Source organism: Melospiza melodia, chromosome 30 (assembly GCF_035770615.1).
Source record: "Melospiza melodia melodia isolate bMelMel2 chromosome 30, bMelMel2.pri, whole genome shotgun sequence".
NCBI lineage: Eukaryota > Metazoa > Chordata > Aves > Passeriformes > Passerellidae > Melospiza > Melospiza melodia.
In genome coordinates, this window is record NC_086223.1 from 636,754 (window position 1) to 664,028 (window position 27,275).

Genomic DNA, 27,275 nt, shown 5'->3' on the forward strand with positions numbered 1-27,275 from the left:
TCCCATTTAAAAATCCCATTTAAAAATCCCGGGAAATGCCGAATTCCCATTAAAAGTCCGATTTTAAAAAATCCCATTTAAAAATCCCATTTTAAAATCCCGGGAAAGGCTGAATTGCCATTAAAAAAAAATCCGATTAAAAGTCCAGGGAAATGCGAAATTCCCATTAAAAATCCGATTAAAAATCCCGCATTCCGAGGCCCCTCTCCTTCCATCCCATCTCCTTGAACTCCTCCATAATTTCATTTTTCTGGGATTTTCCACCCGGCCGCTGTTCCCGGTGCCGTTTTTAGACCGAGGGAGCCTCGGATGAATTTTTAACCCGGGGGCCGCTGGGTCAGAGAGGGAAAAACGGGGGAAAACGGGAAAAAACGGGGGGAAAAAAGTGAAAAATGTGGAAAAAAAGTGAAAAAATGTGGGGAAAAAGGGGAAAAAATGTGGAAAAAAAAGGGAAAAAAGGGGAAATTGCGGCCGGGTCCGGCCCCGTCTGGAGCCGCCGCTGTTTTGACGCCTCCGCCGCCCCCGCCCCAATTCCGGCTCCTTTTGCTCCTTTTTCTTCCCCGCTGTGAAAATCCGGGAGCGGAGCCGCGACTTTTATTGGGTTGGTTCCGGCAGCTCCGTGAGGGTCGGCAGCTGCAGCCCTGCCTCGTAAAATAAAATAAAATAAAATAAAATAAAATAAAATAAAATAAAATATAAAATAAAATAAAATAAAATAAAATAAAATAAAATAAAATAAAATAAAATAAAATAAAAAATATAAAATAAAATAAAATAGAATAAAATATAAAATATAGCTAAAATGGAAAATAAAATAAAATAATTAAAAATAAATATACGTGATATATATTCAATATATACGTAAATACAAAGTAAATATACGTCAATATATTCAAAATAAAAATAAAATAAAAGACGTGAAATAAAATATATATTAAAATAAGATAAGATAAGATAAGATAAGATAAAATAAAATAAAATAAAAATATAATAAAGGTAGATATTAAAATAAAATAAAAATAAAATAGGTATTAAAAATGTAAATAGAATTAAAATAAGAGAAATAAAATAAATGTACATGTCAAAAATAAAATAAAATTTTAAATTTACAGAAAATAAAATAAAAAAAATAAAATTCTTTGGGCCGGGCAGGGGGGTCCAGACCCCGACCCCGACCCTCCCCCCAAAATCCGGGCGGGAAAAGGGCGGGATTGGGGGAGGTCGGGATTGGGGGAGGGGCGGATTTGGGGGCGGGGCCGGGATTGGGGGCGGGGCGGGATTGGGGGCGGTGCGGGATTGGGGGCGGGGCCGGGATTGGGGGAGGTCGGGATTGGGGGAGGTCGGGATTGGGGGCGTGGCTGGAATTGGGGGGCGGGGTCGGGATTGAGGGCGGGGCCGGGATTGGGGGCGGGGCCGGGATTGGGGGCGGGGCCGGGATTGGGGGCAGGGCCGGGATTGGGGGCGGTCCCTGCCCGGAATTCCCGGCTCCGACCAATCCGGGTTTAGCAAAGCTCGGCCCAACCCCGGGCTCGGTTTTAACGGGAAATTCCCGCGTTTGAGAGGATTTAATTTAATATAATCCCCCCACAGCCCCTCCCTGCTCCGTTTTAATTGAAATTTCCCATTTTTGAGAGGATTTAATTTAATATAAACCCCCCCAGCCCCTCCCTGCAGAGAGGCGCAAAATTCAATATATTCTGTATAAAATATCCCATGATGAACGCGAGTATGGGGTTAGGAACACGGTATGTTAAATATGTTATACTAAATATTATATAATAAACGCGGCATGGGGATCAGGATCACAGTAATAAATAAATATAAATAATAAATATGTTAAATACAGCATATTAAACATTCCATATTAAATAACATAAATAAACGCCGTATATGGATGAGGGGCACTACACGTTAAATAGATCATTTTGTTTAATTTTAAAAATTATATTTTAATTGTAATTTTAACTTTAACTGTAATTTTAATTTAATAATATTATTATTTGCACAGGGGCAAAGCCGGGATCCCCTTCCAGCATTTCCCAGCATTTTCCCAAACCCTTTTTCCACTCTTTCCCAAACTTTCCCATCCCTTTCCCAGGGCCCTTTTCCAGCCCCTTTTCCATCATTTCCCATCCCATTTCCATCCCTTCCCAAGCCTTTTCCCTCCCTTTTTCCCAACCCTTTTTCCAGGCCCTTTTCCATCCCTTTTCCATTATTTCCCATCCCTTTTCCAGACTCTTTCCCAACCCATTCCAAGCCTTTTTCCAACCCTTTTTTCCAGCCTTTTCCCATCCCTTTCCCAGCCTCTTCCAGGCCCTTTTCCAGGGCCCCTTTTCCAGCCTTTTCCCATCAATTTTCCATTCCCTTTTCCATCCTTTCCCAACCCTTTCCCTTTCCCATCCCATTTCCATCCCTTTCCCTGCTTTTTCCATTCTTTGCCATCCCATTTCCACCCCTTTTCCCATTATTTTCCATCCCTTTTCCCATTATTTTCCATCCTTTTTTCCATTATTTTCCATCCTTTTTCCCGTTCCCGCGGCTCCCAGGCCCTTCCCCTCTGCCCGAGCCTCTCCCTGTGAATTCCTCTCGCTTTTCCCCAATTTCTCCCTCTTTTCCCCAATTCCTCCCGCTTTTCCCGAATTTCCCCCTCTTTTCCCCAATTTCTCCCTCTTTTCCCCAATTTCTCCCTCTTTTCCCCAATTCCTCCCTCTTCTCCCGAATTTCCCCGCTTTTCCCCAATTCCTCCCTCTTTTCCCGATTTCCCCCCCATTTTTGTCTCCCGTCTCCTCTCCCAGCCGCGTCCCTCGTTCCTTAATTAAATCCCTTAATGAAATTATTAATTAACGCCCAACTTTCCCTCCTCCCGGCTCTGCCCCGCGGGGATTTCCCGAGTCCGGCCCCGCTTGTCCGGTGATCCCGGGGCTGGAACGGCACCGAGGGGATAAACCGGGACAAACCGGGACAGACGGACAGACCGGGGCCGAGGAGATAAATCGGGACAAAGGGGGGGAAATCGGGAATAAACGGGACAGAGGGACAAACTGGAGCAGATGGACAAACCGGGACTGAGGGACAGACCAGGACAGAGGGGATAAACCGGGACAAACCGGGACAAACCGGGACGGTCCCGCCATGACCCCGTTCCCGACATTTGCTCCCTTCCCGTTCCCGGAGCCGGCGGGGAATTGGAGAGGGAAAATGGGGAGAAAACCAGGAAAATCCCGGGATTAAAATTTCAGGGGATTGGGGGAAAAGCACGGGAGGAAACCGGGGAAATCCCGGGATTCAGATTTCAGGGAATTGGGGGAAAAGCACGGGAGGAAACCGGGGAAATCCCGGGATTCAAATTTCAGGGAATTGGGGAAAAAGCACGGGAGGAAACCGGGGAAATCCCGGGATTAAATTTTCAGGGAATTGGGTGCGTTCCCCCCGCAAAACCGCGCTCGTAAAAGTCACGGCGCACCTCCCCGGGCCCGGAACCGCCCGGGAGGAACTTTTTAAGAGCCCGGGACAAAGTTCCACCCCATTCAGGGACAGAATTCCACCCCATTACCAGACAAAATTCCATCCCACTCCCAGGACAAAGTTCCGTCCCATTCCGGGACAAAATTCCACCGCACTCCCAGACAAAGTTCCGTCCCACTCCCGGGACAAAGCTCGGTCCCAGTCCCGCTCCCGGGACTAAATTCTACCCCATTCCAGGGAAGAAGTTTCACCCCACTCCAGGACAAAGCTCCGTCCCATTCCGGGACAAAATTCTGCCCCATTCCCGAGCAAAGTTCCGTCCCATCCCAGGACAAAGTTCCACCCCAATCCGGGATAAAATTTCATCCCACTCCTGGACACAATTCCACCCCTCTCCCAGGACAAAGCTCCGTCCCATTCCGGGACAAAGTTCCCTCCTATTCCCGGGACAAAGCTCGGTCCTGGTCCCACTCCCGGACAAAATTCCATCCTATTCCGGGACAAAATTTCACCCATTCCCGGGAAGAAGTTTCACCCCACTCCCAGGACAAAATTCCGTCCCACTCCAGGACAAATCTCCGTCCCACTCCCGGGACAAAATTCTACCCCATTCCCGAGCAAAGTTCCACCCCTCTCCCGGGACAAAGCCCTGTCCCATTCCAGGCCAAAGCTCGGTCCCTGTCCCATTCCCGGGCCAAAGCTCGGTCCCGGTCCCATTCCAGGCCAAAGCTCGGTCCCGGTCCCATTCCAGGCCAAAGCTCGGTCCCGGTCCCATTCCAGGCCAAAGCTCGGTCCCGGTCCCATTCCAGGCCAAAGCTCGGTCCCGGTCCCATTCCAGGACAAAGCTCGGTCCCGGTCCCGTTCCAGGACAAATTTCCATCCCACCTTCCCTCCCCATCCCTCTCTCCCGGGTTTAGTCCGAGTTTAACCCAAACCTGGCACCGAGCGCGGGTTCAGACCTGGCCCGGAGCCTCCGGAGCGGCGCTCGGGTCCCAGCGCGGATTTTGGGGATTTTGGGGTTTTTGGGGTTCCAGGGGATCCCGGCATGGTCGGGGCGCTCCTCCTTTGTCCCGAGCCAGTCCTGGATGTCCCGGGGATGGAAATCCCGTTCCAGGCCGGGCCTGGAGCTGCTCCCGGTGCTGCTCCCGCCGCCTTTCCCTCCCAAACGGGAATTTCGGGAGAAGGAAAATCGGCCCGGGATGGGGAAATCCAGGGATGAGCGCACGGTTTGGAGCCTCCGCCCTCTCCGGGGATTTTTTTTTTTCCTTTTTTTCTGCTTTTTCAGGGATTTTATGGCCCCTGGGGCTGCGCGGTGTCAGCGTTTCACACCCGGCCTAGCCGCTCCTTGTCCGCAAAGTTCCGATCCCAAAGAGAGCAAAAAAACCCAAAAAACCCCCAAAAAAACCCCAAAACTGCAGCCCTGCGCTGCGCCCGGGTGCTGAATCCACCGCGGAGGAACCAAATAAAATAAAATATTAAAAATTTAAAAAATTAAAATAAAATAAAATAAAATAAAGTAAAATAAAGAAAAATTAATAAAGTACATAAAGTAAAATAAAGTAAAATAAATAAAGTAAAGCAAAGTAAAGTAAAATAAATAAAGTAAAATAAAGTAAAATAAAATGAAGTAAAACAAAAAGTAAAAATAAAATACAATAAAAAGTAAAAATAAAATAAAATGTAAAAATAAAATGAAATAAAAAGTAAAATAAAATAAAATAAAATAAAATAAAATAAAATAAAATAAAATAAAATAAAATAAAATAAAATAAAATAAAATAAAATAAAATAAAATAAAATAAAGCAGCCGCAGGGACGGCAGCTTTAGTTTCGGATCCCGGGGAACCTCCCGGGCCCTTTTAAGGTCCCCTCTCCCCTTTGGAGGGCTCTGCCCACCCCAGAGCTGCCCCCGCGTTTGATTCTCATTCACGCGCCGCGGTTTCTGTTTGTCCTTCCTGCCCCTGGCCCCGAGGAGGAGGAGGAGGAGGAGGGGGAGGGATCGGCGCGGAGGGATCCCGGGACAGACAGACGGACGGACAGACAGACAGCCAGACAGACGGACAGACGGGCGGACAGGGGACAGACAGACAGACGGGACAGACAGGCGGACGGACAGACACAGACCGACGGACGGACGGACGGACAGACGGACTCGGGGGTGTTTTCTCTTTCGGGGCCGGAGACGTTCTGACCTTGGGGGGCCGCGGGTCACGGTCTCGAGTGCGGGGTTTGGAACACGAGGGGCGCGGAAAAACACAAAAGGAATTGGGGGGAGAAAAAACACAAAGGGAATTGGGGGGGAAAACACAAAGGGGAATTGGGGGGAAACACAAAAGGAATTGGGGGGAAAAACCGAAAGGGGAATTGGGGGAAAACCGAGGGGAATTGGGGGAAAAACACAAAGGGGGATTGGGGGAAAAACACAAAGGGGGATTGGGGAAAAACCAAAAGGGGAATTGGAGGGAAAAAAACCAAAGGGGAATTGGGGGAAAAAAACATAGGGAATTGGAGAAAAAAATAAAAGGGGGAATTAGGGGAAAACCAAAGGGGGATTGGGGGAAAAACCGAGGAGAATTGGGGAAAATCCCAAAGGGAATTGGGGAAAAACCCGAGGGGAACTGGGGGGAAAAACCAAAGGGAATTCGGGGAAAAAAACAACCCAAAGAAGAATTGGGGGTAAAACCCAAAGGGGAATTGGGGGAAAAACAAAAGCGGAATTGGGGGAAAACCGAGGGGAATTGGGGGGAAAAACCGAGGGGAATTGGAGAGAAACCAAAGGGGAATTGGGGAAAAACCCGAGGGGAATTGGGAGAAATAAACCAACGGGAATTGGGGAAAAACACAAAAGGGAATTGGGGAAAAAACCCGAGGGGAATTGGGGGGAAAAAAACAGGGGGGAATTGGGGGAAAACACAAAGGGAATTGGGGAGAAAAAACGAGGGGAATTGGGAAAAAAATCCGAGGGGAACTGGGGCAAAAACCCAGCAATTTTAGCCCAGAATGATGGGATGGATTCCTGACCCCCCCGGAGGGAGGGGCTGCAGCCGCCAACCCGGGATTTATGGCCCGGGAGGCCCCGGGAATGGGATGGGAAAGGGTGGAAAAAGATGGGAAAAGGACGTGGAAAAGGCCCAGGAGAAGGGGATGGAAAATGAGCTGGGAGAAACTGGAAAATGCTGGGAAAATGATGGAAAAGGGCCTGGAAAAATGATGGGAAAATGTGGAAAAAGGATGGGAAAGGCTGGGAATGGGATGGGAAAGGGACGTGGAAAAGGGGTGGGAAAGGCCCAAGAGAAGGCTGGAAAGGGGGAATGGAAAATGAGCTGGGAATGGCTGGAAAAGGGCTGGAAAAATGATGGAAAAGGGCTAAAAAAGGGATTTGAAAAGGCCCGGGAAAAGGGGCTGGAAAATGCCTGAAAAGGGGCCCTGGAAAAGGGATGGGAAAATTTGGGAAAGGGCTGGAAAAAGGGGCTGGAAAAAGGCTGAAAAAAGGTTGGGAAAGGCTGGGAATTCTGGAAACGGTTCTGTTGGGTTTGGGGTTTTTGGGGTTTTTTATCCCTTTCTGAAGTTCTGATCCTCACTGAAACTCCCCAAAATCTGCAAATCCCCGCTTGGGCCGATTTCTCCTTATTATTCACCTTTTTTATCCATTAACAGCCACTTAAATTATGTGATAATATAATAAAATTTTAAAATTAAAATTAAAATTAAAATTAAAATTAAAATTAAAATTAAAATTAAAATTAAAATTAAAATTAAAATTATTTTGGCATTTTTAGAACATTTCTGTGGGGAAAGGGGAATGAGGAGCGCAGGCAGGGGAGGGGTTGGAAATTCGGGATTTTGAAAGATTTTTAATAAAAACCTCACAAAGAGGGAATTGGAGGGGTTTTGCCGCGTAATTTCAGGCCTGGAAAAGGGTTGGGAAATGTGGAAAAAAGTCGGGAAATGATGGAAAAAGGTCGGGAAAGGACCCGAGCGACGCTAGAGGGAGCCCCGGGCTCGGTTAATTAACGAGCCGCAATTAACGGAGAGCTGAAATATCTCGCAGAAAATGGGAATTCCTTCCAATCCCTGGGGAAAAGGAGCAGGAAATTCAGATTTCAGGTGCTGGAAACTGAGCCGGGAACGTCCCGAGCTCTGGGAAGAATTTGGGTCAAAAAATTCCTGAGCTGCTGGGCGGGGCCAGCAGGAGATTTGTTTGGGTTAAATTCAAATTTTATTTAAATAAATATTTTTATTAATTAATATATTTGTTTTGTTTATATAAATTATATTTATTTAATTAAAATTTTTAAAATAAATAATTTTAGGGTTGGCGATTCCAGCTATAAAAGAAGGATTTGAGGGATTTTGGGATGCGAATTTCCTCATTCTCCAGGTGTGGGAATCCCAGCCCTGAAGGAAAGACTTTGGGGATTTTGGGGATTTTGGGATGCGAATTCCAGCCCCAAAGGTTATTTTGGATTTTGGGATGGGAATTCCAAGCCGAATAAGGAATTTTTGGGATTTTGGGGTGCGAATTCCCCGTCCTCCAGGAGAGGGCAATCCCGGCCGAGCCCAGCCCGGTTTGTGGCTCCTTCCGGCAAAAGCTCAAATTTCTGGGGAATTTTCATGGGAAAAGTCGCGAAATGGGAAAGGCAGATGGGGCAAAAATCCCGGGAGTTTGGGCTGGGGAAAACAGGGCGGATTTTACTGAAAAGGGGAAAAAACTGAATTAAAACTTAACAGATTTAAGAGTTAACAGCATTAAAAATAAACTGAAGTAAAAAGGAGTCAGAATTAGAAATAAAGAGAACTTTAAAAGAAGCTGATTTAAAAATTAACAGCAATCAAAAGAAACCGAATTTAAAATAAGATGAATTAAAGACAAACAGAACTAAAAAGTAACAGACTTAAAAATAAACAGAATTCAAAAAGAAGCCGGAATTCAAAATGAGCAGGATCACCAGGAAATGACCCCGGATCACCAACAGGAACAATAAATCCGATTTCGTTCTTTGCACCGGGAAACGACCCCAGACCTCATCCCGCGGCGGCAGAGCAGGGATAACAAATGGAATTTGGATTTTTGTCCCAGGGGAATGACAGAGAATGGTGGCCCCGCCGTGGCAGAACTGCGACAACAAATTAAATTTGGATTTTTTCCCACAGGGAAACGCTCAGGGGTCGCGTCGCGACGTGGCGGAATGGGAACGATAAATTTAATTTGGATTTTTCCACGGGGAAATGGCAGAGACCGCGTCCCTCGGTGCCGGATCGGGGACGATCGATGGAATTTGGATTTTCCCCTCGCGGGTTCGGCTCCGCCCGGCCGGGGCAGCACCGCGGAGAGCGACGGGCACGGATGGGGGACGCCGCAGAGCTTTGGGGTGTTCCAGGGTGTTTTGGGTCTTTTCCAGCCCCTTTCCCATCCATTTTCCAGCCCTTTCCAGCTTTTCCCAGCTTTTCCCATCCTTTCCCACCCCATTCCCTTTTCCATCCCTTTTCCGTCGCCTTCCAAGCCCTTTTCCAACCTTTTCCCAGTCATTTCCCATCTGTTTTCCCATTCCCATCCCATTCTCATCTCATCTCATCTCATCTCATCTCATCTCATCTCATCTCATCTCATCTCATCTCATCTCATCTCATCTCATCTCATCTCATCTCATCTCATCTCATCTCATTGATCCCATTCCCACTCCCATTCCCTTTCCCTTTTCCAGGCCTTTTCCATTCATTCTTCACCATTTCCCATCCCATTCCCTTTCCCGTCCCATTGATCCCATCCCTTTCCCGTCCCATTCCCGTCCCATTCCCATCCTTTTCCAGGATTTTCCATCCCATTCCCATTCCCATTCCCATTCCCCTTCCCATCCCATTCCCATTCCTTTTCCCATCCCTTTCCCATCTTTCCTTTTCCAGCATTTCCCATCCCTTTCCCTTTCCCATCCCATTCCCATCCTTTTCCAGGATTTTCCCATCCTTTTCCATCCATTTCCCATCCCATTCCCATTCCTTTTCCCATCCCTTTCTATCCTATTCCCATCCCATTCCCATCATTTTCCAATCTTTTCCATCAATTTCCCATCCCATTCCCATTCCATTCCCATTCCCATTCCCATTCCATAACTTTCCAACCTTCTCCATCCCTTTCCCATCCCTTTCCCTTTCCCATTTCCATTCCCATTCCCATTCCAATCCCTTTCTATCCCATTCCCATAATTTTCCAACCTTCTCCATGCCATTCCCATTCCCATTCCCATTTCCATTCCCATTCCCATTCCCATTTCCCATTCCCATTCCTTTCAATCCCATTCCCTTTCCCATTCCCATTCCCATCATTTTCCAACCTTCTCCATCCCTTTCCCATTTCCCTTTCCATTTCCCTTTCCATTTCCATTCCCATTTCCATTTCCATTTCCATTTCCATTTCCATTTCCATTTCCATTTCCATTTCCATTTCCATTTCCATTCCCATTCCCATTTCCATTTCCATTTCCATTTCCATTTCCATTTCCATTTTCATTCCCATTCCCATTCCCATTCCCATTTCCATCATTTTCCAACGTTCTCCATCCCTTTCCCATCCCTTTCCCTTTCCCATTCCCATTCCGATCCCTTTCTATCCCATTCCCATCCCATTCCCATAATTTTCCAACCTTCTCCATCCCTTTCCCTTTCCCTTTCCCATTCCTATTCCCATTCCCATTCCCATTCCCATTCCCATTCCCATTCCCATTCCCATTCCCATTCCCATTCCCATTCCCATTATTTTCCAATATTCTCCATCCCATTTCCATTCCCATTCCCATTCCTTTCTATCCCATTCCCATCATTTTCCAACCTTCTCCATCCCATTCCCATTCCCATCCCCATTCCCATTCCCATTCCCATTCCCATTCCCATTCCCATTCCCATTCCCATTCCCATTCCCATTCCCATTCCCATTCATTTTCCAGCGTTTTCCATCCCTTCCCTTTCCCGCTCTGTTCGGATCCCTCCCACCAAACGGAGCTCAGGCAGAATCCGCCACGCCCCAAAAAATCCGCAGAATCAGATTTTCCCAGAATCAGATTTTCCCAGAATCAATCAATCAGATTTTCCCAGAATCAATCAATCAGATTTTCCCAGAATCAGATTTTCCCAGAATCAATCAGATTTTCCCGATGTTCCCAGGGAGCCCGGGGGATTTGGGAATTTTAACTGGAAGCCCCTGCCCGGCCGGGAACGGGAAATCCAGCCCTGGTGAAATCCAGCCATTAAAATATCCTTAAAATTCACAAATCCGCCAAAAAAAATATGGGGTTTGGCACCAAGGTGTGCTGAAAATATCTTTAAAATATATAAATCTGTCAAAAATTGGGGGTTTTTGGCACCGAGGCGTGTCAAAAATACTTTTAAAATTAACAAATTGGTCCAAAAATTGGGGGTTTTTGGCACCAAGGTGTGTTAAAAATGTCTTTAAAATTCACAAATCGGCCCAAAATTTTTTTTGTTAGTTGTTTTTTTTTTTTTTTTTTGGGAAGTTGAGTTCCCAGCATCCAAGAGTTCCCCGGAGGAAAATCGGGAGGGATGGGAAAGAAATTCGGTTTAACGGGACAGAAATTTGGTTTAACGGGAGCCGGGGGGACACAGGTGGGGAAATGATCCCGGGCACGGAGGGAGGAGCCAAAATCGGAATTTTTACCGGGGGTTTGGGGTGGTTTCACACAAATTCGGGAGTGGGGAATGTGCGGGGTTAGTGGGATTGTGCAGGGGTGAAAATAAAAATTCCTGGGGGAAATTGGGGGAAATTGGGAAGGAAAAGGGAAAGGAAAAGGGAAGGGAAAATCCCTCAGGCCATTCCCAATCCACTCCGAGCTGTTCCCGCTGGATAAAGAGAATAAACCTCGAATAAAATTTAAAAAAAATCCCAATTAAACCTCGAATAAATTCTGAATAAACCCCAAATAAATCCAGAACAAACCCCAAGTAAATTCTGCATAAATTCTGAATACATCTCGAATAAATTCTTAAATAAACCCCGGGTAAATCCTTAATAAATCCTGAATGCATTCTGAATAAGTCCTGAAAAAATCTCGCATAAATTCCAAATAAACCTCGGATAAACCCTGAATAAATCTCAAATAAATCCTGAATAAATCCCAAATAAACCCCCAATAACTCCTGAACAAATCCAGAATAAATCCCGAATAAATTCGGAATAAATCCCTCATAAATCCAGAATAAACCCCTAATAAATCTCGAATAAATCCCCCAAAAAATCCCGAATAAATGCAGAATAAACCCCGAATAAATCCCAAACAAATCCCAAACAAATCTCAGTTCCTGCTCCTTCCCCCCCTCGCGGTTCTGTCCCAGCTCAGCCCCCGGGGACCATTCCTGGAGCAGCTCCAGATCCTGATTTTATTTTTTTTAATTAATAAATTTAATCTTATTATTATGCATTTATTTTATTTTTTATTATGCATTTATTATATTTTATTATTATGCTTTATCTTATTATTTTATTTTATGTAATTTAATGAATATATTTTATATTGCCCTTATGCTTTATTTTATTCTTATTATTTATTTTTATTTTATTCAATGTCATCTTAGCATTCTATTTTATTTTATTCTTATTGTTTCTTTTATTCTCCTTATTTTATTTATTTATTTTATATTATTTTGAGCAGGAAATGCCTTTGAGCTTTCCCAGCCCTGAGCGATTTTCCGGAGCATTTTGGGGGAATTTTTATGGAAAAGGAGGAGCTGCTCACACTCGGCACAAAAATCCCAAATTTTTGAGCCTCTTTTGGGGGGGATTTTTAATTTTTAGAACCAAAATCCATCATGGAACGAGCTGGAGAAAAAACAAAAAATTTTTCCATTTTATATTTCAGTGGCTGGAGCCATCCCCGAGTCCGTGCATGGAGATTTCCTTAAAAAAAAATGAATTAAAATTAAAATTAAAATAGAAATAAGAAGCAAGGGGATGTGTGTCCTAAAATAAATAATAAAGTAAATAATTAAATAAACATTCAAAGAAATAATAATTTAAAATATACCTTTAGAGAAAAAAAAAAAAACAACCAAAAATCATTAAATAAATACTAAAATAAAAATGTATTTTTAGAAGAAAGAAACCCCAACAAATCATTAAATAAACATTAAAAGAAATAATAATTTCAAACGCATCTCTAGAAGAAAGAAACCCCCAACATATAATTAAATAAATATAAAAATAAATAATTATTTAAAATATATCTTTAGAAGAAAAATCCCCAACAGCCACCGAAGCATTTCTGCCGAGGCGACCATTTTGGGGAAATTTGGGGTTTTTAAAGGTTTTTTTTTCCCATTAAAATAAAACCTTTTTTAATTGGGGGGGATTCCCGTGGGATTCAGGATCCTTGGGCAAAAACCTTTGTGAAAAATCGGATTTTTCTCCTCATTTCTTTTTCCCTCCTGCTCGGAGCAATCGCCTTTCTGTGTTTTATTTTCGCAGCGAGGAATGCGGCAAAATCCAAATATTCGGCCTCGCCTTTCTGCCTGCTGGTTAATCACCCTTCAAATTAAAAATTAGGTTTAAAAAATGAGTTTGTTCACCAAAATAAAGCCTGAAAAGCGCATGAGATGAATTAAAAACCGCCTCTTTTTTTAAAAAAAGCCTCATTTTTTATTATTTTTTTCTGTTTTTTTTTTCCCTCTGTCTCTGCGGCAGAGCCCGAGCGCTGCGGAATCGAAATTCGGAATTAAAATTCAGCGCACGGAGCCCTGCGGCGGAAATCCCTGCTCGGAAAATCGGAATATTCCTGCCCCGGAAAATCGGAATATTCCTCCCCTGGAAAATCGGAATATTCCTCCCCCGGATGGGATTTCTGAGCAGCAGCAGGGAGGGATAAAAACCGAGGAAAAAGCGAATTTTGGGGGTGTTTTCATCCCTCAGCGTGACCCCATGGGGGCTGTGAAAAATGAATTTATTATTGGGGTTTGGGGGGTTTAAAAATCTGTATTTTTGTGGAAAAGCTGATTCAATAATGCAGCAGAAAGAGAGAAAAAAAATTTATTTCAGTGTGAAAAAAAAAATAAATCTTTGTGCAGAGCTTGGGGCTGAGACAGCAAAATAAAAATGTGAAAGGGTGGAGAGGATGAAATTTAATTAATAATTTATCGGATGGTGTCATTATTGTTAAAACTTAATTAAATTTAAACCATAATTTAGCTCCAACGAGGAGTTGCCCTGGTTTGTTTTCAGGTCTGAAATGACGAGGTGAGGTTAAAAAATGGGGAAGAAACAGAAATAATTCCAATTTTGAATGGACGGAAAGGACGAGGGGGGGAGATCCTGTTTTTCAGGTGTGAAATGAAATATTTGGGTTTACTTTTGGGGCTGGGATTGGGAAAAAACGGGGTAAAAAATGAATTTTTCCTGATTTTTTTCCTGATTTTTTTCCCCCGATTTTTTAAACGGGCAGCTCGCACGTTAAAAATTCGGGGAAAAAAAATCAGAAAAAATCAAAATTTTGAACGGACACAGAGGACGGGAGGGGAAAATCATCAGGGTAGGGGTGAAATGAAATATTGGGGTTTATTTTAAGGGTTCGGATTGGGGGAAAAAAGGGAGTGAGGGGGGAAAAAATGGGGGAAAAAAGGAGGTGAGGGGGAAAAAAAGGAACTTTTACAGGGGAGGCAGAGCAGGCTGAGGGCGCCGTTAATGGCAGCCCTGGAATGTTTGCGGCGGCCTCAAGTTCAATGACAAAACCCTTTGAAGGGGAAAGGGAAAGAGGGGGAAAAAAACTGAAATAAAAATAAAAAAAAAAAAAAAAAATCCCAGCCCAGGCAGGGTTTGGGGGGCGGGAATGAAAAAAAAAAATAAAAAAACCCGAAAAAAACTGAAATTAAAATAAAAATACCTCAGCCTAGGCAGAGTTTGGGGGGTGGGAATGAAAATAACTGAAAAAAAACCTGAAATAAAAATAAAAATAAAAAATCTCAGCCCAGGCGGAGTTTGCGGGGTGGGAATGAACTTGGACGAAAGAGAGGAGGGAGAGGAAAAGGGGGAGGGAAATCCCAGAGGATTTGGGGAGATTTGGGGGATTTGGGGGATTTGGGAGGATTTGGGGGATTTTGGGGTTTGGGGGGATTTTTTGGGTGTTTGGGGGAAATTGGGAGAGGACAGGGGAGGAGAGGGGAGGTTTGGCCCAGGTTTGGGGCTGGTTTAGCCCAGGTTTGGGGCTGGTTTAACCCAGGTTTGGGGCTGGTTCAGCCCAGGTTTGGGGCATTTTTAGCCCAGGTTTGGGGCTGGTTTAGCCCAGGTTTGGGGCTGGTTTAGCCCAGGTTTGGGGCTGGTTTAGCCCAGGTTTGGGGCATTTTTAGCCCAGGTTTGGGGCTGGTTTAGCCCAGGTTTGGGGCATTTTTAGCCCAGGTTTGGGGCTGGTTTAGCCCAGGTTTGGGGCATTTTTAGCCCAGGTTTGGGGCTGGTTTAGCCCAGGTTTGGGGCTGGTTCAGCCCAGGTTTGGGGCTGGTTTAGCTCAGGTGTTGGGACTGGTTCAGCCCAGGTTTGGGGCTGGTTTAGCCCAGGTTTGGGGCTGGTTTAGCCCAGGTTTGGGGCATTTTTAGCCCAGGTTTGGGGCATTTTTAGCCCAGGTTTGGGGCTGCTCTGGCCTGGGTTTTAGGGCTATTTTAGCCCAGGGTTTGGGGCTATTTTAGCCCAGGTTTTGGAGCTTTTTTAGCCCAGATTTGGGGCCGTTTTAACCCAGATTTTGAGCTGTTTTATCCCAGATTTGCAGCTATTTTAACCCAGATTCGGGGCTGTTTCATCCCAGATTTCCTGCCGGTTTAGCCCAGTTTTTAGGGCTGCTCTGGCCCGGGTTTTAGGGCTATTTTAGCCCAGTTTTGGAGCTATTTTAACCCAGATTTCCAGCCGGTTTATCCCGGTTTTTGGGGCTGCTCAGGCCCGGGTTTTAGGGCTGTTTTAACCCAGATTTGGAGCTGGTTTATCCCAGTTTTTGGGGCTGCTCTGGCCCGGGTTTTAGGGCTATTTTAGCCCAGTTTTGGAGCTATTTTAACCCAGATTTCCAGCCGGTTTATCCCGGTTTTTGGGGCTGCTCAGGCCCGGGTTTTAGGGCTGTTTTAACCCAGATTTGGAGCTGGTTTATCCCAGTTTTTGGGGCTGCTCTGGCCCGGGTTTTAGGGCTATTTTAGCCCAGTTTTGGAGCTATTTTAACCCAGATATGGAGCTGGTTTATCCCGGTTTTTGGGGCTGCTCTGGCCCGGGTTTTAGGGCTATTTTAACCCATATTCGGGGCTATTTTATCCCACATTTCCAGCCGGTTTATCCCGGTTTTTGGGGCTGCTCAGGCCCGGGTTGTAGGGCTGTTTTAACCCAGATTTGGAGCTGGTTTATCCCAGTTTTTGGGGCTGCTCTGGCCCGGGTTTTGGGGCTATTTTATCCCACATTTCCAGCCGGTTTATCCCGGTTTTTGGGGCTGCTCAGGCCCGGGTTTTAGGGCTGTTTTAACCCAGATTTGGAGCTGGTTTATCCCAGTTTTTGGGGCTGCTCTGGCCCGGGTTTTAGGGCTATTTTATCCCATATTCGGGGCTGTTTTATCCCACATTTCCAGCCGGTTTGTCCCGGTTTTTGGGGCTGCTCTGGCCCGGGTTTTGCGAGTCCCAAGTTCAACGGCACGGGGCGGGGCCGGCGGCGCCTCCCGGCGTTTTACGAGGGTGTCGGGCCCGGCTCGGCCTTTGCTGGGGCCGCCGAGCGCGGCTTTACAGCCCTGCCCGAGTCTGCTCCTGCTCCTCCTCCTCCTCCTCCTCCTCCTCCTCCTCCTTCCCTTCCCAGCTGCGCTCTCCGCTCCTGGGACCGCGCTGGGGGCGGGGAGGGCGCTGGGTCCCAGTCTGAGACACGGATCCCAGTTTGAGCCATCCCAGTCTGAGCCACGGATCCCAGTCTGGGACACGGATCCCAGTTTGGGACACGGATCCCAGTTTGAGACACGGATCCCAGTTTGAGACACGGATCCCAGTCTGAGACACGGATCCCAGTTTGGGACACGGATCCCAGTTTGAGAAATGGTTCCCAGTCTGAGACACGGATCCCAGTCTGAGACACGAATCCCAGTTTGAGCCATCCCAGTTTGAGACACGGATCACAGTCTGAGACACGGATCCCAGTTTGGGACGCAGATCCCAGTTTGAGACACGGATCCCAGTTTGGGACGCAGATCCCAGTCTGAGACACGGATCCCAGTCTGAGACACGGATTCCAGTGTGAGACATGGATCCCTGTTTGGGACACGGATCCCAGTCGGAGACACGGATCCCAGTCTGAGACACGAATCCCAGTTTGAGCCATCCCAGTTTGAGACACGGATCCCAGTCTGAGACATGGATCCCAGTTTGGGACGCAGATCCCAGTTTGAGACACGGATCCCAGTCTGAGACACGGATCCCAGTCTGAGACACGGATCCCAGTTTGAACCACCTCAGGCTCCCAGTCTGACACACGGATCCCAGTTTGGGACACGGATCCCAGTTTGAGAAATGGTTCCCAGTCTGAGCCATCCCAGGCTCCCACTTTGAGCCATTCCAGTCTGGGACACAGACCCCAGTTCGAAACAGATCCCCAGGCTTCCAGTCTGAGACACGGATCCCAGTTTGAGCCATCCCAGTCTGAGCCATCCCAGTTTGGGCCACAGCTCCCAGTTTGAGCCCAGTCTGAGCCCCGGATCCCAGTCTGAGCCCAGTTTCCCAGTTTGAAACACCCCAGTCTCCCAGTCTGAGACACGGATCCCAGTTTGAGCCATCCCAGTCTGAGCCATCCCAGTTTGGGCCACTGCTCCCAGTTTGTGCCAGAGCTCCCAGTTTGAGTGATGGCTCCCAGTTTGGGCCACAGCTCCCAGTTTGAGCCCAGTCTGAGCCCCGGATCCCAGTCTGAGCCCAGTTTCCCAGTTTGAAACACCCCAATCTCCCAGCCTGAGCCATTCCAGGCTCCCAGTTTGAGCCCAGTTTGAGTCCAGTTCCCCAGTTTGATCCATGGCTCAGAGTTTGATCATATGTCGCAGTCTGAACTGCGGATCCCAGTTTGAACCACGGCTCCCAGTTTGATCATATGTCCCAGTCTGAACTGCGGATCCCAGTTTGAACCATCCCAGGATCCCAGTATGATACACGGCTCCCAGTTTGAGCCCAGTTTCCCAGTTTGATCAATATCTCCCAGTTTGAGCCATCCCTGTCTCCCATTTTGGGCCATGATTCCCAGTTTGAGTCACGGCTCCCAGTTTGATCGATATCTCCCAGTTTGTGCCAGAGCTCCCAGTCTGAGCCATCCCAGTCTCCCAGTCTGAGCCAGAGCTCCCAGTTTGGGCCATGGCTCCCAGTTTGATCGATATCTCCCAGTTTGGGCCATGGCTCCCAGTCTAAGCCATTGCAGGCTCCCAGTTTGAGTGATGGCTCCCAGTTTGGGCCACAGCTCCCAGTTTGAGCCCAGTCTGAGCCCAGCTTCCCAGTTTGATCCGCAGCTCCCAGTTTGAGTCCAGTTTCTCAGTTTGTTCCATGTCTCCCAGTTTGGGCCACAGGTCCCAGTCTGAGCCACGGTTCCCAGTTTGAGCCCTGGCTGCCAGAGTGATCCACGGCTCCCAGTTTGATCCATATCTCCCAGTCTGAGCCATCCCAGACTCCAGTTTGGGCCACGGATCCCAGTCTGAGAAATGGTTCCCAGTTAGAGCCACCCCATGCTCCCAGTCTGAGCCACAGATCCCAGTTTGAGCCATCCCAGTCTCCCAGTTTGATCCATGGCTCCCAGTTTGAGACACAACTCCTAATCTGAGCCCAGTTTCCCAGTTTGAGCCATATGTCCCAGTCTAAGCCACACCAGGCTCCCAGTTTGAGCCACGGCTCCCAGTTTGAGCCATTCCAGGCTCCCAGTTTGAGCAATGGTTCCCAGTTTGATCCACGGCTCCCAGTTTGAGCAATGGTTCCCAGTTTGAGCCATGGATCCCAGTCTGAGCCATTCCAGGCTCCCAGTTTGAGCCCAGTTTCCCAGTTTGATCCACGGCTCCCAGTTTGATCCACGGCTCCCAGTTTGAGCCATATGTCCCAGTCTAAGCCACCCCAGGCTCCCAGTTTGAGCAATGGTTCCCAGTTTGAGCCAAGGATCCCAGTCTGAGACACGGATCCCACTTTAAAACACCCCAGTTTCCCAGTTTGAACCACAGCTCCCAGTTTGATCCATGGCTCCCAGTTTGATCCGCAGCTCCCAGTTTGAGCCATGGCTCCCAGTTTGAGCCCAGTTTGAGCCCAGTTTGAGCCCAGTTTGAGCCCAGTTTGAGCCCAGTTTCCCAGTTTGAGCCATGGTTCCCAGTTTGAGCCATCCCAGTTTCCCAGTTCGAGCCCAGTTTGGGGTCACGGAGAGGCCTGGGGCGGGGTTTATGACGTCATCCACGCCTCATGTGTGACGCAATATCTCACAACGCCCGGCCATTGGCTGTTCGGGGTTGTGACGTCACCAGGGAAAGGTTTCGCTCCTGCAGGGAGGAAAAATCTGGGGAAAAATGGGAAAAATGGGGAAAAATGGGAAAAATGGGAAAAATGGACAAAATGGGAAAAATGGGGGAAAATGGGAAAAATGGGGAAAACGGGGAAAAAACCCAACAGGGAGCACGGCCGGCTCCGCTCCTCGGGAATCTGCCAAATATTCAATACATCCTTTATTCAACAAAAAACAGCCTGAAATTATCATTATTTAGGGCAAAATGTGGCTGGAAACATGGAATTTCTAAAATAAGGGAAAAAAATGGGGGGAAAAGGAGAATTTGGGGTGGAAATTGTGGAGTTTATTCGCCTTTTGAGAGGATTTTTAGGGAATTTCAGGTGGGTTGAAAGGTGAGTCTCGGCCTTGAAACAGCGAGATGTGGAACAAAGGAATTGCCAGCCCCAGACCGGGAAAGAGCCGAGAAAATAAAAAAAATTAAAAAAAAAAAAATGAAAATAAAATGAAAATAAAATGAAAACAAAATGAAAATAAAATAAAAATAAAATAAAAAATAAAGTAATTTTTTTAAAAAAAGGGAAATCCCAATATATTTAATTTATATATTTCATTTCACCCCATTTACTCCGCTGCTCCAGCACCAACCCAAATAATTTTGTTTTTATGTGGGGATTCCTCTCAGTGCACGCGAGGCGAAAAATCTGCATCAAAAAAAAGGCAAAAAAATTTAAATTTTACGTGTACAAATCCCAGGATTTCAGCACAAACCAAAGCAGGGTTTAACCGTATAAAAACACCAGCGATGAAAACGGATTTTTGCGGGTTATAAATGTTTATACACCTTTTTTTTCCGAGTATATTTTTATATTTTTGATATATCCACGCAGGGCTACAGCGCCTTCAATCGTGCATTTACACATCGGCAGAACGAGGATACAGAAAATCGCAAAACACAAAAAAAAAGGTGAAATAAAGCTGAATATGTGCACGTGGGATTTTTTATATGGAAACGCTCGGAAAAATTAAAACAACAACAACAATAATAATAATAATAATATAATATATAATAATAAAAGCAGTACGTGCCTTTATAAATGGGTGCCTACATCGGTCATAGCATGTCCTGTACATTCGGTTTTCTGGAAGTAATTAATTAATTAACGCGCGGTTAATTTGATTATTGATCCCCCCCGGATGTGCCCCTGCCCATCCTGCCCGGGTTTGGGGGATTTTTTTAAAACCTTTTTGTTGTTTTCAAACCCCGGATTGTGCCGCAGGGCCGGGAGCGGGTTTGGGGTGAATTCAGGGGATTTTGGGGTTTGGGGTGGTTTGGGGTGAATTCGGGGGATTTTGGGGTTTGGGGTGAATTCGGGGGATTTTGGGGTTTGGGGGTGGTTTGGGGTGAATTCAGGGGATTTTGGGGTTGGTTTGGGGTGAATTTGGGGGATTTTTGGGATGGTTTGGTGTGAGTTCGGGGGATTTTGGGGTTTGGGTTGGTTTGGGGTGAATTCGGGGGATTTTGGGGTTTGGGTTGGTTTGGGGTGAATTCAGGGGATTTTGGGGCTTTGGGGTCTTTGGAACGCTCTGGGAGGTGCCGGGCACAGGGGACGGGACGGTCCCCTCCTTTTGGGGGTCCCGGTGACAAACGGGGGACCGAGTGACAAACGGGAGGGTCCTGGTGACAAACGGGGGGTCCCAGTGTCCCCTCAGCCCACAGGGGACACTGGGGGTCCCGGTGGCAAAAGGGGGTCCCGGTGTCCCGGTGACAAACGGGGGGTCCCGGTGACAAACTCCAGGTGTCCCCTTCACTGTCCCGGTGACAGACGGGGGGTCCCGGTGTCCCCTCACCCCACCGGGGACAAGTGGGGGTCCCGGTGACAAACGGGGTCCCAGTGTCCCCTCACCCGGGGGTCACAAATGGGGGGTCCCCGTGCCAAACGGAGGTCCCGGTGTCCCGGTGCCAAACGGGGAATCTGGTGACAAACGGGGGGTCCCTGTGCCAGATCGGGGTCACGGTGTGCCCTTCACTGCCCGGGGACAAATGGGGGTCCCGATACCGAGCGGGGGTCCCGGTGCCCTGGTGCCATGCGGGGTTCCCCGGTGCCAAAGGGGAGTCCCAATGTCCCGGTGCCAAACGGGGGAGTCCCGGTGTCGAGCCGGGCTCCCGGTGCCACACGGGGGTCCCGGTGCCAGGCGGGGGTGGTGATATCCCGGTGCCACGCGGAGATCACGGTGACAAATGAGGGGTCCCGGTGCCACGCGACGGTCCCGGTGCCCCGGGGCCGAGCGGGGATCTCGGTGCCAGGCGGGGGTGGCGGTGCCAAGCGGTGCCCCGGTGCCACGTGGGGGTCCCGGTGCCTGGCGGGGATCCCGGTGCCAAATGAGGGGTCCCGGTGCCAAGTGTCGGTGCCGGGGCCTGTGGGGGTCCCGGTGTCCCGGTGACAAATGGGGGGTCCCGGTGCCACACGGGGATCCCGGTACCACGCGGGAGCGGCAGCGCCCCGGTGCCGATGGGTGCCCCGGTGCCGATGGGTGCCCCGGTGCCAGGCGGGGATCCCGGTGCCAGGCGGGGATCCCGGTGCCAAATGAGGGGTCCCGGCGCAAAGTGGGGGTCCCAGTGTCCCGGTGACAAATGAGGGGTCCCGGTGCCAAGTGGCGGTGCCGGGGCCTGTGGGGGTCGCGGTGTCCCGGTGCCAGGCGGGGATCCCGGTGCCAAACGAGGGGTCCCGGTGGCCCGGAGCCCCTCAGGGCGCGGCGCTGGCGGCCGCCTTGCCCTTGGCCAGCACCTTCTTGTCCTTGACGCGGCGGTTCTGGAACCAGATGGTGATCTGGCGCTCGCTCAGCCGCGTGGCCGCCGCGATCTTGCGGCGCCGCTCGCGGGTGATGAAGCGGCCGCGGGCGAACTCCTGCTCCAGCTCCCGCAGCTGCCCCTTGCTGTACGGAACGCGCTTCCTGCGGGCCCGCCGCAGCGACAGCGACAGCGAGCAGCCCTCGGCCGGGCACGGCGCGGAGCCCTCTGCGGGGACACGGGGACAGCGGGGGGACAGCGGGGACAGCGGGACATGGGGGGACAGCGGGGGGTTAGAGGGGACAGCGGGGATAGAGGGGACAGCGGGGACACGGGGGGACAGCGGGGGATTAGAGGGGACAGCGGGGACACGGGGGGATAGAGGGGACAGCGGGGGGTTAGAGGGGACAGCGGGGATAGAGGGGACAGCGGGGACACGGGGGAACAGCGGGGACAGCGGGACATGGGGGGACAGCGGGGATAGAGGGGACAGCGGGGACACGGGGGGACAGCGGGGGGTTAGAGGGGACAGCGGGGATAGCGGGGGGTTAGAGGGGACAGCGGGGACACGGGGATAGAGGGGACACGGGGGGATAGAGGGGACAGCGGGGGGTTAGAGGGAACAGCGGGGACACGGGGGGATAGAGGGGACACGGGGGGATAGAGGGGACAGCGGGACATGGAGGGACACGGGGCGACACGGGGGGACAGCGGGGATAGAGGGGACAGACAGACACCGGGGGGGACACAGGGGGATAGAGAGGACACGGGGGGATAAAGGGGGGACAGCGGGACACGGAGGGACGTGGGGCGACACGGGGGGACACGGGGGGATAGAGGGGATATGGGGGGATAGAGAGGGGGCAGTGGGAACATGGCGGGATAACGGGGACACGGAGATATGGGGGGATAACGGGACACGGGGACAGCGGGGACACGGGGGGATAACGGGGGGATAGCGGGGACAGAGGGGACAGCGGGGACATGGAGGGACAGCGGGACACGGGGGGACACGGAGGATAGAAGGGACAGCGGGACACGGCGGGGGATCGTGGGACATGGGGGGATAGAGAGCAGGTAACGGGACAGCGGGGACACGGGGGGACAGAGAGGGGACAGAGAGGGGACACCGGGGGACAGCGAGGGCACAGGGGCACAGCGGGGACACGGGGGACACAGAGGGACAGAGCGGGGTCACAGTGGGGTCACTGCGGCCCCCAAAGCCCCCCAAACCCGGCCCGGCCCCGCCGAGGTTTGAAATTGTTCCCTCCTGCCATTGAAAGGTTTCCCAGATCCGAATCCTCCCTCCAAATATTGAAAATTATTTAATTTCCATGTTCTGCCTCTTGATATTTAATGGTTTCGAAATTCTCCATTCTCCCTCTCCATCTCTAAAAAAAACCTATTTTCTATATTCTTCCCCTTGATATTGAAAGGTTTTAAAGCTCGATATCCTCCCTCTTGGCATTTAAAAACATTTAAATTCTGTGTTCTTTCTCTTGGCATTGAAAGTTTTTTAAGTCCTGTGTTCTCCCTTTCGATATTTAAAAAATTTTAAGTCTATATTCTGCCTCTTGGTATTTAAAGATTTTAAAGTTTTATATTCTCCCTCTAGATATTCAAATACTTTAAATTTCTACATTCTCCCTCTAGATATTGAAAGATTTTGAAGCTCTGCGTTCTCCCTCTCGACAGTTAAAATTTTTGAGGTTCTGTGTTCTCCCTGCCGGTATTTCAAGGTTTGGGTTTAATTCCCCGCATTTTTGAACTTTCCCACCCTGGGAAGCCGGAAATGTCACCGGGGACCCCCGAGAATGGACCCTGAATGTCATTTTCTGAACCCCATAATATCTCATCTGAACCCCCATAAATGATCACTTGAATTCTAATTAATGATCCTCTGGACCCCCATAAATGATCCTTTGAATTCCGATAAGTGATCGCTGGAATTCTGATAATCGATCACTTGAATTTTGAGAAATGATCATCTGAATTCCGATAAACCATCATTCGAACCCCATAAATGATAACTTGAATTCTGATAAACGATGGCTTGAATTCCGATAAATGATCGCTTGAATTCTGATGATCGATCACTTGAATTTTGAGAAATGCTCATCTGAATTCCGATAAACCATCATTCGAGCCCCATAAATGATAATTTGAATTCTGATAAATAATCGCTTGAATTCTGATAATTGATCGCTTGAATTCTGAGAAATGACCATCTGAATTCCGATAAACCACCAGTCGAACCCCCATAAATGATAATTTGAATTCTGATAAACCACCATTCGAACCCCCATAAATGATAATTTGAATTCTGATAAACGATGGCTTGGATTCTGATAAATGATCACTCGGATTCTGATAAATGGTAATCTGAATTCCGATAAACGATCATTCGAGCCGCCATCGATCACCTTCCGCCTCCGTGCTCGGAGTTAGAAACGGCCGCGATAAATTCAGTTAAGCTCAATTATCGTCATTATTATAATTATCATCATTATTGTTGTTATCATTGTTTTGTGCCCCCCAACCTTCCCAGCACATCCCGAACTCCCCAACCCTGAACCCAGCCCAGAGCCCAAATCCCCCTGCCCCAAACCCGACCCAGAGCTAAACCCGGCTCGGTTTAACCCCGACCCAGAGCTAAACCCGCGCTAAACCCGGCTCGGTTTAACCCTGACCCAGAGCTAAACCCGCGCTAAACCCGGCTCGGTTTAACCCCGACCCAGAGCTAAACCCGGCTCGGTTTAACCCTGACCCAGAGCCCCAACCGCGCTAAACCCAGTTCCCATTAACCCCGGCCCGGAGCCCAAACCCGCGCTAAACCCGGCTCTGTTTAACCCCTACACAGGCCAAACCCGGTTCCCGTTAACCCCGGCCAGGAGCCCAAACCCGGCTCGGTTTAACCCCGACCCAGAGCTCAACCCGCGCTAAACCCGGTTCCCGTTAACCCCGGTGCCCAGACCCCTCTAACCCCAGCTCGGTTTAACCCCTCCCTACCCCGGCCCGGTTTAACCCGTGCCTTGCCGTGTCGGTACCTGCGAACTGCGGCTTGAGCAGGAGCCCGGCCGGGTTTAACCCTGACCCAGAGCCCAAACCCGGGCTAAACCCGGTTCCCGCTAATCCCAGACCCCAAACCTGCGCTAATCCCGGCCCGGTTTAACCCCTGCGTGCCCTCAGCCCCCTGCCCCCGGCCCGGTTTAACCCCTCGGTGCCCTCGGTACCTGCGAAGTGCGGCTTGAGCAGGAAGGCGGCCGGGTTTCACCCTGACCCAGAGCCCAAACCCGGGCTAAACCCCGTTCCCGTTAACCCCGGACCGCAGCCCCCCCTGCCCCCGGCCCGGTTTAACCCCTCGGTGCCCTCGGTACCTGCGAAGTGCGGCTTGAGCAGGAAGGCGGCCGGGCCCTGCTCCTTGGGGCAGCACCTCTGGCCGGCCCAGCCCGCGCCCAGCGCCCCCCAGGGCTGGGGGCACCCCCCGAAGGCCCCGTCCGGGCCCAGCAGCGCCTCGGGCCGCGCCTCGCCCAGCGCGGGCACCACGGGCACGTCCAGGTAGCCGGGCACGGGCGGGTAGGGCGCGCCGTAACCCGGGTAAAAGGCGAACTCGCCCGGGCGGCTCGGGAACTCCTCGGCGCCCGCGGGCGCCTCCAGGAATTTCTCGGCGGTGCCCGCGAAGGGCCCCGGGGGGCTCGGGCCGGCTTTGAGCGAGCCCCGGCCCGCCCGGCACGGGTAGAACCCCCCGCCCCCGAAGCAGCCGTAGGGCAGCGGGGCCGAGCCCGGCGGGGCCTTGGGCGGCTCCGGCTCCGCGGGGAAGCCGGGGTTCATCCCGGCACCGGCACCGGCACCGGCAGCGGCACCGGCAGGAGCGGGAGGAGGAGGAGGAGGAGCGGGAGGAAGGAGCGGCCGGGGCTGCGCGGCCCCGAAGGCGCCGCCCGGAGCCAGGAGCCCCTCGAGGCCCGGGGGCTGCATGGGGGGCGCGGCGGGGCCCGGGGCATGGGGAACGGGGACGGGAGCGGGGACGGGAAAGGGAACGGGGACGGGAACGGGAAGCGGAGAGGCCGCTCCGAGGCACCGGCGCTGCCCGCGGGGGTCCCGGCTGGTTTAAAAGGCCCCGAGCCGCCCCCCTGACGCAACGGGAGGAGGTTCGAGCGTTGGTTGGTGGATAACGGGGAAAAAAGGGGAGGGAGGGGGGAAAAAAAGGGAAAAATCCAGCCCCGCACCGGGGAAAAAAAAAAAAAAAAAAATAAAAATGCGGCGGTGTCAATAAAGAGCTGGAGAAATTGCGAAAATGGTTTTATTGGCAGGGAGAGGAGGAGGAGGAGGAGGAAGAGGAGGAGGAGGAGGGGGGGGAACCCCTCCTGCCGCCCGAGAGTCGGAGGTGGCTCGGAAAGAAAAAATAAAAAAATAATAATAAAAAAGGAATAAAGAATAAAGATTTAAAAAAAATATAAAAAAAATAAAGATAAAAAAATAAAAAAAAAGAAAATAAAATAAAAAATAAAAATAAAAAATAAAGATTAAAAAAAATTTAAAAATAAATATAGAAAATTTAAAATAAAAAAATAATAGAAAATAAAATAAAATAAAAATAAAATAAAATAAAATAAAATAAAATAGAATGAAAAGAATAAAAAATAAAGAATAAAAAATAAAATTAAAAATAAAAATATAAAATGAAGAATAGAGAATAAGGAATAAAAATAAATATTCAAAAATAATAGTAAAATAAAGATTAAAAAATAGAAATAGAATATAAAGAATAAAAAATAAAAAATATTAAAAAATAAAATAAAATAAATAAAAACATAAATAAAAATAAAAATTAAAAATGGTGCGGGGAAGGCAGAGATAGGGAAATGGGGTAAAAAGAAGGGAGAAAAGGCAAAGAACGGCACAATCAGGAATGGCAGGCCCAGGGTGGAAAAATCCGCACTGGGGTTAAAACCGCCTTCATTTTTAATTTTTAATTTTAGACTTTTTTGATGGTTTGTTCACAGTCGGATCCAGGGGGGCTCACCTGCCCCTCCTCGGGGTTCCTGCCCTCCAAAACCCCAAAATCCCCAAAATTCCGCCCCCGTGGGGACGGCGCTTCGCCCGGGGCCCTGGAATTCAGGAGCGAGAGGGAAATTTCATTTCCTGGCAGTGCGAGAGCGCCCGCACCTGAAATACCCCAAATACCCGGGACCGCCCGGGCTCCGCTCCCCCGAAACCTCAGCGCCCGTCTGGGGTCATGGGAGCCTGGAAATTCCTCCCGTTTTTTACCAATTCCTCCCATTTTTTACCAATCCCTCCCATTTACCAATTCCTCCCAGCTTTACCAATTCCTCCTAATTTCTCTAATTCCTGCCATTTTCGCCAATTCATCCAATTTTTACCAATCCCTCCCATTTTCACCAATCCCCCCCCATTTTTACCCCCAATTCCTCCCATTTTTGCCAATCCCTCCCATTTTTCCCAATTCCTCCCCTTTTTGCCAATTCCTCCCATTTTTGCCAATTCCTCCCTTTTTTATCAATTCCTCCCTTTTTTACCAATTCCTCCCTTTTTTACCAATCC

The 27,275-nt window shown here is 49.2% G+C and overlaps 1 protein-coding gene across 1 annotated transcript; it reads right to left on the reverse strand.

Moving 5' to 3' along the window:
- Positions 1–21,669: 21,669 nt before the first annotated feature.
- On the reverse strand, positions 21,670–27,069 carry LOC134430780 (homeobox protein Hox-B13-like). Its single transcript, XM_063178663.1, is given in 7 exon segments — positions 21,670–21,941; positions 24,761–24,802; positions 25,091–25,590; positions 25,592–25,682; positions 25,792–25,843; positions 26,737–26,821; positions 27,038–27,069. Coding segments are annotated over 7 exon segments (1,074 nt in total).
- Between the last annotated feature and the right edge of the window lie 206 nt (positions 27,070–27,275).